Source organism: Sinocyclocheilus grahami, unplaced genomic scaffold (genome assembly GCF_001515645.1).
Source record: "Sinocyclocheilus grahami isolate Dianchi unplaced genomic scaffold, SAMN03320097.WGS_v1.1 scaffold63.1, whole genome shotgun sequence".
NCBI classification, from domain to species: Eukaryota; Metazoa; Chordata; class Actinopteri; order Cypriniformes; family Cyprinidae; genus Sinocyclocheilus; species Sinocyclocheilus grahami.
In genome coordinates, this window is record NW_015505242.1 from 1,738,847 (window position 1) to 1,755,858 (window position 17,012).

At 38.7% G+C, this 17,012-nt stretch overlaps 1 protein-coding gene across 1 annotated transcript in view; it reads right to left on the minus strand.

Annotated features, from left to right (window-relative positions):
- The window catches only part of LOC107584838 (kalirin-like), a 97,112-nt gene that overhangs the window by 44,909 nt on the left and 35,191 nt on the right, over positions 1-17,012 (minus strand). Inside the window, exons 15-20 of the mRNA XM_016271601.1 lie at positions 15,609-15,775; positions 12,738-12,857; positions 10,159-10,377; positions 1,362-1,511; positions 883-997; positions 648-763 (exon numbers count right to left, since the gene is read on the minus strand). Coding sequence (XP_016127087.1) covers positions 648-763; positions 883-997; positions 1,362-1,511; positions 10,159-10,377; positions 12,738-12,857; positions 15,609-15,775 — 887 coding nt within the window. The remainder of the gene's footprint in view (positions 1-647; positions 764-882; positions 998-1,361; positions 1,512-10,158; positions 10,378-12,737; positions 12,858-15,608; positions 15,776-17,012) is intronic.

Below are 17,012 nucleotides of genomic sequence, written 5' to 3' on the forward strand. Positions count from 1 at the left end.
TAAAGTCAAATTAAACGTTTTACATTAAAGTACATTTTAAATAATTTTTTTCATAATCTCTTGTTTAGAGATTATGAGGTACTTTAAAGAAGTGCATTTATTTTGTTTTGTTGACTAACATACTAATGCACATTATTATAATTGTATTACATTTTTTAAATGTTTTACTAAATTGCAACTTCCTCATTACAAATGTGTAATTACAATTATATTTTAATAAATGGCATAAAAGTTTAAGCAGAAATTACGATAATATTTTAGTTTACCATAAATGCTTTTCAGTATATTTGGCAGTACTCTCTGACCATATTTCAAAGACAATAGAAGTAATTATGAAATTACATATAAAGATGTAATTTAGTCCTACTCAAGTGGGTCAAAAAACACTCTAAGGTTCAGATATTTGCTTTTAATATAAATTTAAACTATTTATAAAATGTTTATTTAATTGCAATTAACATGCAATTAAGTGTCTGAAAACATGACATCCAGTTCACACTTAAGTATGTTCTTTTATTTCTGTAATAAATTATATTTTTAAATGTATTCTAAAGTGAAGTTCTTTTTCACAAGGGATGACAAAACCAAAACCACCATCATTATCGAATCCTTCAAAAACTGTGCTTGCATAAAGCTCTCTCACTCACCTGTTTAGCATGTCGTTCAAACAGAACGTACTGTTGGCATTGATCTAAACGTCTTTTTTTCATAGTCCAGAAATGAAGGACACGGTTTTCCCTCTGTAGAAGCTCACTCAGAATGGCTAAATATAAAACGACACAAGACAAGATCGATATACAAATACAAACATTCAGACACAATGACATACAGACAGACGGTATATTTTGCTGGTATAATGTCTTTAAGTAGACCTGAACTGACCTTTTACTTGGGACTCAGTGGATCGATTGTGGGTGGTGACCCCAGGCATGCTCACATTGTTTCGATGGATGTACTTAAGAAAGACCTCCGCGTTACGACGTGCTAAAGTACATGCCTAAAACCAGAGAAATGAAACATTTTGTAGAACCAGTGCATCTAAACAACTGCACAGTGACATCATCATTGACCATATTGATAGCAGCTGGAGTTTGATGTAAGACGGACAGTGACATTGCTAATGACACTAATAATGTTTGTTCAAGGTTTCTTTATTTCAAAAGGAAATCCTTTTAATCCATGCTATGACCCATTTAAACTGACACATATGTGGTCACATATGGCAAAATGTTTTGTTTTGCTGCAGATGCAGTTTTTAAAAAATATAAAAAGGACAAATTGGTGAGAAAGCTGAAGAGCTTCTGTTGCAGGTGTTTGAGTCTGACTGTGTGTTCGTGTACGTGTGTATGAGAGAGGTGAACCTTGAGAAAGGCTTCTTTCTGCTCCAGGTGTTTGTTGATGAGAGGGCTGACGTGGTCCGTCTCTGCCGTTGAGCCCAGTTTATCATTACCTCCGCACCAGTCCTCCTCTCTCCTGTACTCCAGTTCCAGACTCTCCAATACATTACATACCTTATACGGACATACAGTATGTTACACACACAGTAGCATCAAACCTTAACTTAAGTCTCTGTACTGTTCACAGTGGTCAGTCGTAGAGCAGATATAAATCGAAATATAAATAATAGAATACAATGTAATGACAGCAAATGGACATATATAAAATGTGTGCCATTTAATAAAAGAAAATAATAATAATTGGAATATTTATTCCTGAATTCATTGAAAAAATATTTGACAATAGAAAGCATATTTTCGGTAGATTCTGGAACTGACACTAGAGGGAGCTAACATTTCTGTTAAGGCAGTGGTTCTCAATTCTAGTCCTGGCGACCCCCTGCTCTGCAGATTTTGCATGTCTCTCTTATTTAAAGGGGTCATATGACGTTGCTAAAAAGAACATTATTTGGTGTAATGCAATGTGTTTATGCGGTTTAAGGTTAAAAAAAAACACATTATTTTCCACATAATGTATATTATTGCTGCTCCTCTATGCCCCGCCTTTCTGAAACGCGTCGATTTTTACAAAGCTCATTGTTCTGAAAAGCAAGGTGTACGCTGATTGGCCAGCTCTCCAGTGCGTTGTGATTGGCTGAATTCCTCAAGCGTGTGACGGAAATGTTACGCCCCTTACCATACTGTGATGCCGTGTCCCGGCGCGACAAGACAAAAACAATAAAACCCATTATAAACGAGACATTTGTTGCATCCAGTGGGGACATAATTACTGATTATAATGACTTATACGCTCTTTTTATGCGTTGCGTTGCGTATCGCGCTGCGTAAACATAAAACCATGTCTGCATTTGTGATCGGAGAAACGACAAACAATAAGCCATACTCTACACTGCTCAAAACTCGCGTTTGAATCATCTGTGGCAAATCCTTTACATATGAAAATGTACTTACAGACTGTGAGTCAGAAGCGCCAGACTGTCCTTGCAAAGTTGTAATTTGCCCCACTTTATAGAAACAGACATTGTAGGCTACTCTCCCAGGAAACAGTCCTCATCCTCCGCAAAATGCGTTGCACACATCTGAATATTTGGGTTGAACTGTTCCGGAACAGTGTTGTAAATACAACTTAACCACTGATTTCTAGTCGTGTCCTCTTTTGGAAGGCCAAACAAAGTAGTTTCGCTTTCACAACGAAACGCACAGCGTCTCCACAACATGGCATCACAACATCGCATCATATGACCCCTTTAACACTCCTGATTCAGATAACCAGCTTGTTAGAAGAGAGTTCCATGCATGAACTGTGTTCCGATTGACAGGCTCCATACACAGTGTTAATTGCTCCCTACACTCTTAAAAATAAAGGTGCTTCAAAAGGTTCTTCAAGCGATGCCATAGAACAGGGATCCTCAAATCTGTCCCACCAGATCCACTTTCCTGCTGAGTTTAGCTCTAACCCTAATCAAACACACCTGAGCATGCTAATCAGTGTCTTCAGGATCATTAGAAAATCACAGGTAGGTGAGTTTGATCAGGGTTGGAGCTAAACTCTGCAGCGCATTGGCCCTCCAGGGCAAGATTTGAGGAACCCTGCCATAGAAGAACCACTTTTGGTTCAACAAAGAACCATTCAGTCAAAGGTACTTTAAAGAACCATCTCTTTCTTACCTTTTTATAATCTGAAGAACCTTTTGTGAAACAGAAAGGTTCTTCAGATGTTAAAGGTTCTTTATGGAACCATTTAGACAAAAAGGTTCTTCTATGGCATCGTGAAGCACCTTTATTTTTAAGAGTGTACTCCCTGAGCACGTGAAATCCATTTAAGTTTACTTCATTTTGGAACATTCATTAATGGATTTGCGCCATGCCACTGCCTTCAGCATCTTCACACACAGACGAAACTTACTACAGAAGTGTGAAATAAGACATAATATACCTCTGTAAATAAATACAATTTAAATACATGTCTCGCACACTTTAATGCCCTTTGAATGGAACATATACGCTCCCTTCGAACCGGAATCATGGTGGAATATCCTGTGATGTCCAAATCACAGGTCACTTACGGTCAAATAGAACAAATGTCTGAAGTGATAAGAGATACATATGTGGCAAGAATGAGGTAGTGGTCCCTTTAAAGGCTGGGCAAGGGATTTTTCAAGTTCTCGCTATACTGTATAAGCTGATGTTTGATCTCACTTTTTGAAACGCATTTCACGAGTTGGAAGAACTGCCTGTATTCTCAAATGTTTCTTCTTCAAATCGGTTGCGATCATGTACAGTGGGGCAAATAAGTATTTGATACACTGCCGATTTTTCATGGCATTTAATTTCGCTCTGACAAGTGTTTCACGAGTTGGAAGAACTACCTGCATCCTCGAATGTGCCTTTAAAATCGGCTGTGATAAACAGCTTAGAGAGTAGTTAAACCGAAGACATATTAATGCTAATGTTAGCAATCCTGCATCTGTTAATCCTAATGTTGATGATGTTTTTCAATCTGCTGCACCAAGTAATGTTCCTGTTCCTGAACGTTTAGTATACATGCCCCGAGAAAGAAAATGCCCCAGGTTTTCTGGTAAGAGGTCTCACGAAGAAGTGTCAGTGGATTTAATGGATAGATGAGGTACGTAGATCTTTAGCAGTGCGACCTGTCCCTAAGACTGAGCAGGCCTTATCTGTATATGATCTATTAGTTGGTGAGGCCAAGGCGGAAGTTTCGTTTCGCCCTTCTAGTGATAGAGATGATTCTGAGAAGTTTTTTTCTGTTTTGCTTTATGTGTATGGTGGCTTTAATGGAGGTAATGTCACTTAAGAACCTTCAGGTATTTGCAATCCAGATCAGACCTTACGTGATCTGTGTATTGAACACATGCATTATAGTTAATTACGTAGGGAATTAAAATGACAAGTTCGACTGAATGCTGATATGTCTTTCCTTGATGCACGCACCGAGGCTATTCAATGGTCAGAGGAGGGGGAAACAGTTAGTGCACGGCCTTGTGTTCATTCTTGTGTTGCGAATGTTCAGGTAGTGCAGTGCTGACAATTATGCTGACGGTGTTGAGAGTCTGGCACTAGGAGGGGGTCCTTCAGGCTTAAGTGCATTATCAGATGGAACACCACCTCAATTTATAGGACAATGCCCAGTAGTACAAGTCATATTTGGAGGTGTTCGAACTTCTTATTTGCTGGACACCAGATCTATGGTGACAATGATCACTGAGAGTTTTTTTAAGCTATGTTTCCCACCCCACTTCTTGTGTGCTAGACACCAGATCTATGGTGTCATTGATCACTGATAGTTTTTTTGAGCTATGTTTCCCGTCCCACTTTAAAGAACAACTGCAACCTTGTAGCTGGTTATGTCTGAGGGCTACCAATGGTTTGGAAATCCCCTATAATGGATACCTGAAATTAGATGCTGAGGTCTTGGGCAAAGTCCTACCTAAAATGGGTATCCTGATTATGAAAGACCCAAAAGACCTTGTTACTAAGTAATAGAAGTTCTCCATCCCTGGTCTTTTTGGAATGAATATCTTGAATTGTTGCTATCAAGAACTGTTCTCACAATATGGGAAGGATTTGTTTTCGTGTTTTACAGTGCAACAAGCTGGGAAGGAGTGGAAGCAACCTTTAGTGAAGTGTCAGAGTCCAAGCCTTATTGCTGAAACTGGCCTTGTGGGCAAAGCAGTCGTACGATCAGATCCAGCTACCAGAGTTCATGCTGCATCCCTTAAATGGGTCCCTACAAACTGCTGTCAATGTTTGAATCGTGCCATTTCCTTTGTTTTCTTGGAACCTCCGAACTGGGGAGAGGGTGCACTACCTGCAAACATCCTCATTTCAATATGTCTCCTCTCAGCAGAGCAGGGTATGGTCTACATTCCTGTAATCAATTTGAGAGAGAAGGATAAGTAGCTTAGGCCAAAAACCTTTCTTGGGCATCTATATATGGTTAATTCATCATCATAGATTTTTTTTCAGCACATCAAAGAAATTTAAATGAAATGGTTCTGTAACATCTCCTAAGATCCACAACATCCCAGCATAAATGCTCCCGATAAAATATTTGTTATTTAGGCTAAGCATCAACATTCACAAACCACTGTCATTTTTTAACAGAAAAGCAAGCATGGACTGCTGCGTGCATGGTTTGGCATGGCAGAATGCGAGCAGCGCTTCCTTTATTATCACTAAAAGCTGACATCTCAGTTCACCGCAAAAAGCTCAAAAAGCTCTGTTATAACACAATGAACATATGCACAATGAATCTTTCACAATGTCTACACTTCTTGTGTTAAAATGAGACGATTTGTGAGCACGCAATTTCAGCACTGCGGTGAGTAGATTCTAACTTAATCACCTCTGGTTGGCCATTGCGTTCCAGAAATCAACAGCTATGTCTGTGATTGGCTACATTGCGCAACCCTTTAAACACGTGTTATAAATATAAACTCTGCCTAGCGTGCATGTGTTCATAATTTTAATGTTATTAGTTGTTCTTTTTGCTTTTGTGCAACACATTAATAACAATTTATATGTTTAGGACATTTTATGTTTAGATAATTTCTATTTTGTGGGAGTCCCGCGAATCATTTTATTCTCCCGCATCCCGCACACAGAGTCTCTACCCGCACTTGCCCATCAAGAGTTGTCCTGCTCCGCACCCTGTTGCGTTGGGAGTGCATGTCTCTAGTCTGTAGTTCTCCATCAGGTGGTCCCTTAACTGATTTTACCGAATTGTCCTGGCCTTTGCTGGCCAATTTAGACATTGAGGTCACCAGCAGAATCAGAGCCAAGTCAATCCATGAGCAGAGAGAATCAAGGAGAACCAGTGACTAATCAGTCCCCAGTTAGAGAAAATCCAACAGAGCAAGTTATGTACCAGTCTCGTGAAGAAAATACAGTGACTTGAAAAAATTAACAAGTGACTTGCTCCCTTGAATCTTCAGGCTCTGAACATGCAAGAACTGCGTGTAGTAACCACTCTAAACAAGAGGAGAGTATGCCAAGACGTTCAAGTAGAACAAGGTCTGGACAGCACTCCAACCCATTTAACATCCCAAGGCCAGTTTGAACCCCAAAGGGCAGACAACACAGTAGTCAAGTTACAATAAACTCACTATTTACTCCATTTAGAAAGGGGGTGGGGGTACATATGGCACCGGGACGGTGACTCGGTGACTTCGGATGGATGTGGCAAGAATGATGTAGTGGTCCCTTTAAGGGCTGGGCAAGGGATGTTTCAAGTTCTCGTGTTCTCGTGAAAGCTATTGTTTGATCCCACTCTTTGAAATGCGTTTCACTCAAATGCTTCTTCTTCAAATCGGTTGTGATCACGTTTAAGCTGGCGTTTGATTTCGCTCTGACAAGTGTTTCACGAGTTGGAAGAACTACCTGCATTCTTACATATCACCATGACTCAGGTAATTATTGCTTTTCGGTAGGAGTGATTGGCTGCGTGTATTGCCGACCAGTATTTTTGTAACTGGTATTATACAGGAGTCTTTCAGAACTAATAGTAAATTGTTGGTTACAGCTGCCATATTGTTCCATTTCTGTCAAGCTGCATCTAGCTACCTGTCCCTTTCTTTTGTTGGACAGAGCAACACATCCATATAATTCTCCTCCCCATCTTCTCCTTCCTTTCCTGTAATGGTGTTATGAGTAAGGTGTGCACTTTCAAGGATCAAATATATTTTATCTATATTTTATCTATATTTTAACGATGCCTGAGCATCAAGATTTCTTTTGAAATTTATAGGGATTGGACGAGCTGCTGTATTGGGCAACCACTGTTTCTTCTGTTGATGTTTTCGTTTTCTTTTTGAATTTGATATCTTTGTATTTGTTTTTTGATTTTATAACAAGTGTTGTGATTTTCCATTGTTTTCCCTTTTTTGTAATTTAGTTTGAATACTTTATATTTCATTTTAATATTTAATTTAATTTGATCATTATCATCTTTATTATTGTTATTTCTTTTTGCTTTTGTGCAACACATTAATAACAATTTATATGTTTAGGACATTTTATGTTTAGATAATTTCTATTTTGTGGGAGTCCCGCGAATCATTTTATTCTCCCGCATCCCGCACACAGAGTCTCTACCCGCACTCGCCCATCAAGAGTTGTCCTGCTCCGCACCCTGTTGCGTTGGGAGTGCATGTCTCTAGTCTGTAGTTCTCCATCAGGTGGTCCCCTAACTGATTTTACCGAATTGTCCTGGCCTTTGCTGGCCAATTTAGACATTGAGGTCACCAGCAGAATCAGAGCCAAGTCAATCCATGAGCAGAGAGAATCAAGGAGAACCAGTGACTAATCAGTCCCCAGTTAGAGAAAATCCAACAGAGCAAGTTATGTACCAGTCTCGTGAAGAAAATACAGTGACTTGAAAAAATTAACAAGTGACTTGCTCCCTTGAATCTTCAGGCTCTGAACATGCAAGAACTGCGTGTAGTAACCACTCTAAACAAGAAGAGAGTATGCCAAGACGTTCAAGTAGAACAAGGTCTGGACAGCACTCCAACCCATTTAACATCCCAAGGCCAGTTTGAACCCCAAAGGGCAGACAACACAGTAGTCAAGTTACAATAAACTCACTATTTACTCCATTTAGAAAGGGGGTGGGGGTACATATGGCACCGGGACGGTGACTTCTGAAGTTCGGATGGATGTGGCAAGAATGATGTAGTGGTCCCTTTAAGGGCTGGGCAAGGGATGTTTCAAGTTCTCGTGATACTGTATAAGCTATTGTTTGATCCCACTCTTTGAAATGCGTTTCACTCAAATGCTTCTTCTTCAAATCGGTTGTGATCACGTTTAAGCTGGCGTTTGATTTCGCTCTGACAAGTGTTTCACGAGTTGGAAGAACTACCTGCATTCTTACATATCACCATGACTCAGGTAATTATTGCTTTTCGGTAGGAGTGATTGGCTGCGTGTATTGCCGACCAGTATTTTTGTAACTGGTATTATACAGGAGTCTTTCAGAACTAATAGTAAATTGTTGGTTACAGCTGCCATATTGTTCCATTTCTGTCAAGCTGCATCTAGCTACCTGTCCCTTTCTTTTGTTGGACAGAGCAACACATCCATATAATTCTCCTCCCCATCTTCTCCTTCCTTTCCTGTAATGGTGTTATGAGTAAGGTGTGCACTTTCAAGGATCAAATATATTTTATCTATATTTTATCTATATTTTAACGATGCCTGAGCATCAAGATTTCTTTTGAAATTTATAGGGATTGGACGAGCTGCTGTATTGGGCAACCACTGTTTCTTCTGTTGATGTTTTCGTTTTCTTTTTGAATTTGATATCTTTGTATTTGTTTTTTGATTTTATAACAAGTGTTGTGATTTTCCATTGTTTTCCCTTTTTTGTAATTTAGTTTGAATACTTTATATTTCATTTTAATATTTAATTTAATTTGATCATTATCATCTTTATTATTGTTATTTACTTTTATAGGTTGTAAAAGTATTATTTGAGTATATGTGGTTTAAATCATGAATTTAACTATTTTACACTTTACTATTTTGATGTTTTCTTTCTTTTTTGGGGGGAATATTACTTTGTTGTGATGGCTGTGTGTATTTGTCACACGGGTTTAATTCGTCTGGTCTTTTATCACTTGGAAAAGTATTTAAGAAGTGGTTGGTCCTGACTCTTATCTTAGATTTACCACTGACATTGATCTAATTTAATTAAATATATCAGTGGTTTCTAGTATTTTAATATTATATTTGTTATAAAAATACATTTTGTAAACTTTGTACTCCGGCTTCCAATTTATTTATTTAAACTACTGTGCAGGGATAAACTTATTGTTTTCCTACACATACACTAGTGGGAGTGGCGTAGTCATACACTTAAACATTTCATATTAGCCCTCGGTCACACATAAAAAATGTGCAGAGCTGTGGGTTGCAAGGACTGGACTTGAGAACCACTGTGTTAAGGGACAAGAATGCATTAAATTGATCAAAATTGACAGTAGAGATTTTCAGATTGTGACTGACACAGGACAAAGATGTCGTCATCTGAGACAGCAGAGAGTAGCCAGTCAAGCATTTCTTACTCTTCTTACTTCTACGAATGACCTCTGCTTCTAATAAACCACACGACGACTACTACTACTACTCTTTTTCGTGCGTATTCAACATAGAGACGATGCAAGCTGCCTCTAAAAACACGAGGAAGAAATGAAGAAGAACAACAACAGTGACGAAACGCGCTCTGTAGAGTAGTTTGTCCGTTTAGGGCTACTGTAGAAACATGGCGGAGCAATATGGCGACTTAACCACAGAGAGGGACCCGCGGTGTATGTAGATAGAAATAGCTTATTCTAAGGTAATTAAAACATAACGGTGAATTTTGTAAGGTAAGTTACATTGCATTTCTGTAAACAGATTCTCAAAAATATTACACATTGCACCTTTAAAAACAGAGCATCTAAAAAAACGAAGTGCTCATGACGTAAGGCACTGAAAAACATGAACTCCAAATGCATATGTACATATACCAGTAATTAAAGTGGAAATAAAAGTAATTTGAAGATCAAAAAAGCTTTAGAACAACTGTTTTAATTCAGATTTGCAGCTTTATCATTAGTTCTATAACATTCTCAACCACAATCGCAGCCACTAGCAGTTGTGGGCATTGACGGTAACCATCACATACTCTCTTACAACCCACCTGTTCAGATGTCTTGTAGAAGGCCACAGAGGCGTTAACCAGCTTTAATCTGTCCTCCATCTTCAGCATGAGGGTCTGCCAGTGCAGGGCCACAGTCTCGGCACAGGCCCGGACAGCATCTGGGTCATAGTGACCCGCCTGCAACATCAGCTCCGCCCTCTGCTGGAGCTGTAGGGCGCTCTGATGTGTGCGCTGGAGAGAGTCGGCGTGGAGAAGAGACTGTGGGCAGCAGAGAGAAGTGTCTCGTTTTAATTCTTGAGGTGTACTTAAATTAAGTTTGTTAACTGCCAGTACACAAGGACCACATGAGAGGCGGGTAAGGTCACGGAGGGGCTCCTTAGAGGAGCAATTAAGACATGATCAGTTAGACGTCCTGCCGTTCAAGGCCCAAACAATCAGCGGTGAAGCACAGCCTGATGCTTTCACAAGAGCATATGCTGGATGAATAAAACTAGTGGCCTGCTTCACACATTTGTTTTGGAGTCACAAATATGAGAAAGTACTTGGATGGTCTGATTTGATGAAAAGTGGTACTTGGCCTGAAAAGTTAGAGAACCGCTGCCGTAGATGATTAAAACATATATTTGGCAGAAGGGAGATTTTGGCCGATACTCAGCGTTCACTTCCTTTGATTTAGAGAGGCTGTCGTTAGTCGAGAATTATACGCAGCAATTTGCTGAATTAAAACTCAGTCCTCATTTCGGGCTTATGTGCTTCTTACTGCTCATAAATTTACTGAGTATTTGTTTTGTTTTTTTAAATCAACTCAGCTGTTTTGTATTCCATCTCTTTGATGAATATAACAAAGGGAACTTTATAACCTATAGACCAATTTACCTTCTGTTTATGACAGATAACAACAAAAGGGATGAACATTCTCCAAAATGTGTTTATTACCCCCCCTCCATTTAAATAAATGATCTGTTTGATATTAGCAAATAATTATTTCCAAATTGCAGATAATGGTGTAAACAAGGTTTAATATTTAATATTAATCTGCATATTACAGCATACTACAGCTTCATGAAGCTGCCCCCTGCAGAACCTATTAAAGAAAATGTGTGTGTGTACCTCGATGGCAAGCTGAAACTGTTCATGCTCTCTCTGAAGTTGTTCCGCCTCAGATAAGGAACCTGCATTCGTTGTGCTCGCCGTGAGCATGGATTCACCATTACGGATCCAACCCAGCACCTGCACAGATCATCACACACACACACACACACATAGTGGCATGTGATAAAACTGGCTGCAGAGGGAAAAATGAAAGTCATTTGAGACATTTGAAAAAAGTTTATTTTTCCTTGCTGTAGCTTAATGTCTCAACACTGTCAGTTACAGAAATAATGTGCGATGTCAAATAATTAATAATTGCAAATCTATTATTCAACTTAAAATTTAGACTGTATGGTGGTTCCAAATATATATATATATAAAAAAAAATATATATATATATACACACTATGCATACTTGAAAGTTAGTGAACCCTTTAGAGTTTTCTATAGTTCTGCATAAATATAACTCAAAAGATCATCAGATTTTCACTCAAGTCCTGAAAGTAGACAAAGAGAATCAGCATGAGGGTCTGCCAGTGCAGGGCCACAGTCTCGGCACAGGCCCGGACAGCATCTGGGTCATAGTGACCCGCCTGCAACATCAGCTCCGCCCTCTGCTGGAGCTGTAGGGCGCTCTGATGTGTGCGCTGGAGAGAGTCGGCGTGGAGAAGAGACTGTGGGCAGCAGAGAGAAGTGTCTCGTTTTAATTCTTGAGGTGTACTTAAATTAAGTTTGTTAACTGCCAGTACACAAGGACCACATGAGAGGCGGGTAAGGTCACGGAGGGGCTCCTTAGAGGAGCAATTAAGACATGATCAGTTAGACGTCCTGCCGTTCAAGGCCCAAACAATCAGCGGTGAAGCACAGCCTGATGCTTTCACAAGAGCATATGCTGGATGAATAAAACTAGTGGCCTGCTTCACACATTTGTTTTGGAGTCACAAATATGAGAAAGTACTTGGATGGTCTGATTTGATGAAAAGTGGTACTTGGCCTGAAAAGTTAGAGAACCGCTGCCGTAGATGATTAAAACATATATTTGGCAGAAGGGAGATTTTGGCCGATACTCAGCGTTCACTTCCTTTGATTTAGAGAGGCTGTCGTTAGTCGAGAATTATACGCAGCAATTTGCTGAATTAAAACTCAGTCCTCATTTCGGGCTTATGTGCTTCTTACTGCTCATAAATTTACTGAGTATTTGTTTTGTTTTTTTAAATCAACTCAGCTGTTTTGTATTCCATCTCTTTGATGAATATAACAAAGGGAACTTTATAACCTATAGACCAATTTACCTTCTGTTTATGACAGATAACAACAAAAGGGATGAACATTCTCCAAAATGTGTTTATTACCCCCCCTCCATTTAAATAAATGATCTGTTTGATATTAGCAAATAATTATTTCCAAATTGCAGATAATGGTGTAAACAAGGTTTAATATTTAATATTAATCTGCATATTACAGCATACTACAGCTTCATGAAGCTGCCCCCTGCAGAACCTATTAAAGAAAATGTGTGTGTGTACCTCGATGGCAAGCTGAAACTGTTCATGCTCTCTCTGAAGTTGTTCCGCCTCAGATAGGGAACCTGCATTCGTTGTGCTCGCCGTGAGCATGGATTCACCATTACGGATCCAACCCAGCACCTGCACAGATCATCACACACACACACACACACACACATAGTGGCATGTGATAAAACTGGCTGCAGAGGGAAAAATGAAAGTCATTTGAGACATTTGAAAAAAGTTTATTTTTCCTTGCTGTAGCTTAATGTCTCAACACTGTCAGTTACAGAAATAATGTGCGATGTCAAATAATTAATAATTGCAAATCTATTATTCAACTTAAAATTTAGACTGTATGGTGGTTCCAAATATATATATATATAAAAATATATATATATATATACACACTATGCATACTTGAAAGTTAGTGAACCCTTTAGAGTTTTCTATAGTTCTGCATAAATATAACTCAAAAGATCATCAGATTTTCACTCAAGTCCTGAAAGTAGACAAAGAGAACCAAATCAAACAAATTAGACAAAAATATATACTTTTTCATTTATTTATTCAGGAAAATGATGTAATATTACATATCAGTGAGTGGCAAAAGTATGTGAATCTCTATTAGCAGTTAATTTGAAGGTGAAATTAGAGTCCATCTGTTCAGAGGTGTTTTTAAACAGTGGGAAGACTATCAGGTGTTAGTGTGTGCCCTGTTTTATTTAAAGAACAGGGATTTATCAAAGTCTGATCATGTTTGTGGAAGTGAATCATGGCACGAACAAAGGAGATCTCTGAGAACCTCAGAAAAAGAGTTGTTGTTGCTCATCAGGCAGGAAAACGTTACAAAAAACGATCTCTAAAGAGTTTGGACTCAAATCCACAGTCAGACAGATTGTGTACAAATGGAGGAAATTCAAGACCATTGTTACCCTCCCCAGGAGCGGTTGACCAACAAAGATCACTCCAAAAGCAAGACCTGTAATAGTCCATGAGGTTGCAAAGGACCCCAGAGTAACTTCTAAGCAACTAAAGGCCTTTCTCACATTGGCTAATGTTAATGCTGAGTCCACCATCAAGAGAACATTGAACAACCATGGTGTGCATGGCAGAGTTGCAAGGATAAAGCCACTACTTTTCAAAAAGAACATTGCTGCCTGTCTGAAGTTTGCTAAAGATCATGTGGACAAGCCAGAGGGCTACTGGAGAAAGGTTTAATGGATGGATGAGACAAAAATAGAATCTTTTGGTTTAAATGAGAAGCGCTATGTTTGGAGAAAGGAAAACATTGTATTCCATTATAAGAAACTTTTCCCATCTGTGAAACATGGTGGTGGTAGTATCATGGTTTGAGCCTGTTTTGCTGCATCTGGGCCAGGACAGATTACCATCATTGATGGAACAATGAATTCTGAATTATATCAGCAAATTCTATAGGAAAATGTCAGGACATCAGTCCGTGAACTGAACTGAATCCAAACACACAAGTCATTCTACCAAAGAATGGTTAAAGAAGAACAAAGTTAATGTTTTGTATGGCCGAGTCAAAGTCCCGACCTTGAATGTGGAAGGACCTGAAGCAAGCTGTTCATAGGAGAGAAACCCACAAACATTACAGAGTTGAAGTGTTTTTGTACGGGCTAAATGGAATGGGCTAAAATTCCAACAAGCTGTTGTGCAGGACTGATCAGCGGTTACAAGAAACGTTTCGCTGCAGTTATTGCACCAGATACCGAAAGGAAAGATTAACATAGTTTTGCTACTCACAGATTTACATATCTGGATCATTTTTCTTGATAAATAATTGACCAGGAATATATTTTTGTCTACTTTGTTTGATTGAATTCTCTTTGTCTACTTTCAGGACTTGTGTGAAAATCTGAGGATGTTTTGATGTCAGAAATATAGAAAATTCTAAGGGTTCACAAACTTTCAAGCAGCACTCTCTCGCTCTCTCTATATATATAGTGCTGCTTGAAAGTTTGTATGCATATATATATAAATATATATATATATTTTAGTGCTATCAAACGATTAATCGCGATTAATCACATCCAAAATAAAAGATTTTGTTTACATAATATATGTGTGTATACTGTGTATATTTATTAGGTATATATAAATACCAACACATGCATGTATATATTTAACAAAAAAAATATGTTATATTTATATATTAAATATATTTATATAACATGTAAATATTTTTAAAATATATACTGTATGTGTGTGTATTTATATATACATAATAAATATACACAGTACTCATACATATATAATGTATATATATATATATATGTTGGCATTTTCAAAACTAATGGCAGGAAAAACTGTTTAACATTTCGTTCCACATCTTAAGAATCTGTGAAATGTGCAGAAACATTAAGGATGAAGAAACATTCAAGCTGAGTTGAAGGGATTCCCCCTCCCACGTTATTTAACACCCTGCCTACATTTACATTCATTTTCTAACCAAACTGATATACAAGAAAAGACATATAGAAACAAGATACAATACAAATAATTAAAGAACAAAGATAAAACTGCAACAGCACTGCCAATAAGAAAACTGTTATGAAATAATGCAAGTGAATTGAGTGATTCATTTTTCTGAAATGCAGGGCTGCAGTCTGCACCCACGCCCTGCTCTGGATATGAGCGACAGTGTGTGTGTGTGTGCTCAAAGTGTCAAAGATAAAAGCAATTAGCCGGGCACTTGTACTCAAGGCTAATGAAATCAGTCAGAATCTTGGACGGTAGTAGAGCACAGGCTTTTTTCCTGAATATAGATGTAAGGTGTTCCTCACAACATTTCGATGAGTGTAACTAGATGAGTGTCACTAAATGTGACCATGAGCTGAGATGTAGCAACTGATTTTAAACACACACCTGTTTGACCTCGGCCTGCAGGTGTCGTAGCTGAAGGCACTGCTCCAGACGTTTGTGTGTGTGTTCTGCGCTTACTTCCAGCTCATGCTGTTTTTCATTCAAGAACTCCAGCAGTTCTTGAACTTTTGCCGCCAAGTCGACGTCTTTTTCTCCGGTGATTTCCATACCTGAAAAACATACACAGATTTTAAAAATAAATATCAGCATATACACATATACACAGGGCCCAGTACATCGGTTTCACTGCATATATAATAAAATATCAATCCAAGTAGCATATATAAACAAATTATGGTGTTTTTATGAAATATTTGACAACCTGAAAGAGTCCAAATGTTGTTTGTCTAAAGTTGTAATAAATAAATTTTATCTTCATCACAGCCTCCTTCATTCAACTTCTTTTTGTGAAGTGTTTTGCTTTAAAAGTGCTATACTTGTGTACATGAGTCCAATCTGCGTTATGTCCTAATTTTTTAGCCCTGTTTGTAAAATACAAATAAACAAACAAAAAATTAGACATGCAATTTAAATGTGAATTATGCCATTTCTATGCAACTAGCATCAGAAAATAAAATGGCAAAATAATTATAGAATTCAAACAGGTTTCCTGAACATTCTCTCCGTTGGCCATGTGTAAGTCAAACAGTCCCTCTCCAAACATGTTATGACAGATCATTGGTTGAGCATAAGAGACTTCTTTCAACATTAACAATTCTTAATTATTCCAAACTCTTTGACTGGTAGTGTATAACTCTGTATGTCAAGATGTGATATGAGGAAGTATTTTAACATCAAAAGAATTACACGTTTTACATTGAAGTGTTAGCGTGAGGTTATCAGAAAATACAAAAAGAACTAAAAACTCTTTCAGGTGAGTATAGATTATCCCAGTGAGTTTTCTCTCCTCTGTCCAGCAGGGGCCGCTGTGCTGTGAACCACTATGGCTCTGGCCTCCTCTGAAGGTCTCAAGCTCTGCTGTGATCTCAGGGAGCAGTTATGATGGCATGTAAGTGGGGAACATTGTCAGACAGGTGAGCGTGTGATGAAATGTCCCGGCTGCCCAGCCGAGCGGCATCCATCATATGTGCGTTCGCGTGTCTGTAACTGCATTAGCGTGTGACAGACAACCAGCGTCTGGGCAATGAGCGCACCAGAAACAGAGACTCTCTGCAGATACAACACAGGGCGTTTTAACCTTCCTTACATCACCACACTTATCCTCAGCTACCTGCCCGTAGGCTGTCTCCATGACAACCTCACAGCAGGCCACAGGAGTCGGTTCCCATGGGAATGTGATGTGTGAGTGACAGGATGGCCTCTGCAGTATCCCAAGCCTCCTTGCGGCAACCCAACAGTGAGCGATGGAGTGTGTCCGAGGCAACCCCAAAGTGACGAGCGAAGGCC